We start from the raw sequence: 1,839 nt of genomic DNA, 5'->3' as shown, positions 1-1,839 counted from the left end.
GATCCAGCGCGGCAGGGGGCGGCTCCAACGGGGTGCGGCGAAGGGCGGATCCAGCGGGGGGCGTCTCCAGTAGGAGGGGGTGGTGGGGCGAAGGGCGGCGAACAGGTGCGGGAGGAACGGGGCGGGAGGACGTGGGGGTCTGCCGGGGAGGATGTGGGGGAAGAGGTGGGCGGTGGCCAAACTGCCCGAGGGCGTGGTCGCGGGAGGACTCGGAATATTTTTTTTGGACGGGACGTGTTTGTAAGGATGGTAACCCAATGGCATGGTGGGTAATTAAAGCATACAACGTGTTTGGTGTTTTGAAGGGATGTAGACCATCAGATTGCAGGTTTGGATGGATAGGATAGCTTGGTTCTCCGTCCTTTCGTGCTTTTATAGTGGTAGTAGATAGTAGATAGATAGTAGATTATTTCTACGTTTTAGATATATTCACAATATTCAAAATAAAACAGAAAAACGGATGTAAAAATGTGAAAAGAAAACGAAAAAGAAAGACTAATCAAAGCCCAACGGGCTAGAAGGCACTGGTAACTCACAACCGACCTTACGCCGTCCGTCGCGCCGTGGTGCGCCTCCGCCGGACGCGAGGCCCGCCGTCTCTGCCCCGCGCGCCGCTTGCTCCCCTCCCTCTCGCGCGTCATCCCGGGGTCTTCCGCCGCCCGAAGTTCGCTGCCCCGAGCTCCGTCCCACCGACATCGCCTGGTCCCCGCTCCTTCTAGCCGGAATCAAGCCACCGTTCGGCGTCACCGGCGGCGAGGTAGTAGGCACCGCCATCCCTTCCCACTTTCGTTTACCTCTCGTTGTTTGTTTCGATTGGTTGGCTGAAAGCCTGAAACCATGCCCTGAAACCCTACGTTTTGATTTGGGGATCGAGGAGGCGTAGAGCGGCGGGGCCATGGAGGAGGACGGCCTCGACATGGACGGCGTCTTCGTGGGCGGCCGCGACGGGGAGTTCTACTACGAGGGCCGCCGCGAGCGCGCGCCCCAGACCCGCGACGAAGCCCTCTACGGCGTCTTCGGCAAGGGGCACTCCGACTACGACTACGACTCCGAGGAGGACGAGGGGTCGCGACGCCGCAAGCGCAGAAGGGACGAGTCCGAGTCTGACTTCACTAGGCCCGTGCAGTTCGTCTCCAAGGGAATGCCCGAGGGGGTGGAGCAGGAGGAGCAGAGGCCTGGGCTTGGCCAGGCCCCGTCTTCCCTGCGCACCGCCGCCGCCGAGGGCGACCAGGAGGAGGTCATCGACCTGCCCGCGGGGTTCGGGCAGCGGATCGCCGAGGGTGCGCGTGCCAGGCGGGAGGAGAAGGACCGGCAGCACGAGGCGGCCAAGCGCCGCCGCCAAGCGTCGTCGGCGGGGGTGGATGATGGAAAACCAGCTCTGGCCCCTGGCAGCGTGGAGTCCAACACGAAGGTGGCTAAGATGATGGCTATGATGGGGCACAAGAGAGGAATGGGCCTCGGCAAGCATGCTCAGGGAATCACCGCACCGGTGGAGACCATCCTGCGCCCCAAAAATGCCGGACCTGGCAGTGTTGAGGAGTTTAAGGAGGCCAAGCCCTTCACTGCCAAGGAGAACCTGCCACCCCCACCTCCTCTGCCGTCTGCCAAGAAGGAAAAGCAACGGTGGTCCAAGAAGGCCAGCTTGAAGAGAGATCAGGTCCTGACAAAGAATGAGTTGCTGGCTATGCGCGCCGAGCAGGAACAGGATGAGCAGCCCACGGTTGTCCAGAAGGTGATTGACAGTGGCGGAGCCAGAAACTCAATATAGAGGGGGCCAAACATGTTATGGGCCAAATCATCTAAATCTTGCTAATTATGTTTGAAAAATGGGGGATTATG

General features: G+C 60.3%; 1 protein-coding gene across 1 annotated transcript in view; it reads left to right on the top strand.

Annotated features, from left to right (window-relative positions):
* Positions 1–335: 335 nt before the first annotated feature.
* Positions 336–1,839, top strand: part of LOC123102228 (septin and tuftelin-interacting protein 1 homolog 1) — a 3,625-nt gene continuing 2,121 nt past the window's right edge. The window contains exon 1 of the mRNA XM_044523524.1: positions 336–1,731. Coding sequence (XP_044379459.1) covers positions 896–1,731 — 836 coding nt within the window. The 5' untranslated portion in view covers positions 336–895. The remainder of the gene's footprint in view (positions 1,732–1,839) is intronic.

This window comes from Triticum aestivum, chromosome 5A (assembly GCF_018294505.1).
Source record: "Triticum aestivum cultivar Chinese Spring chromosome 5A, IWGSC CS RefSeq v2.1, whole genome shotgun sequence".
NCBI classification, from domain to species: Eukaryota; Viridiplantae; Streptophyta; class Magnoliopsida; order Poales; family Poaceae; genus Triticum; species Triticum aestivum.
This window is presented reverse-complemented; position numbering and strand designations above follow the sequence as displayed.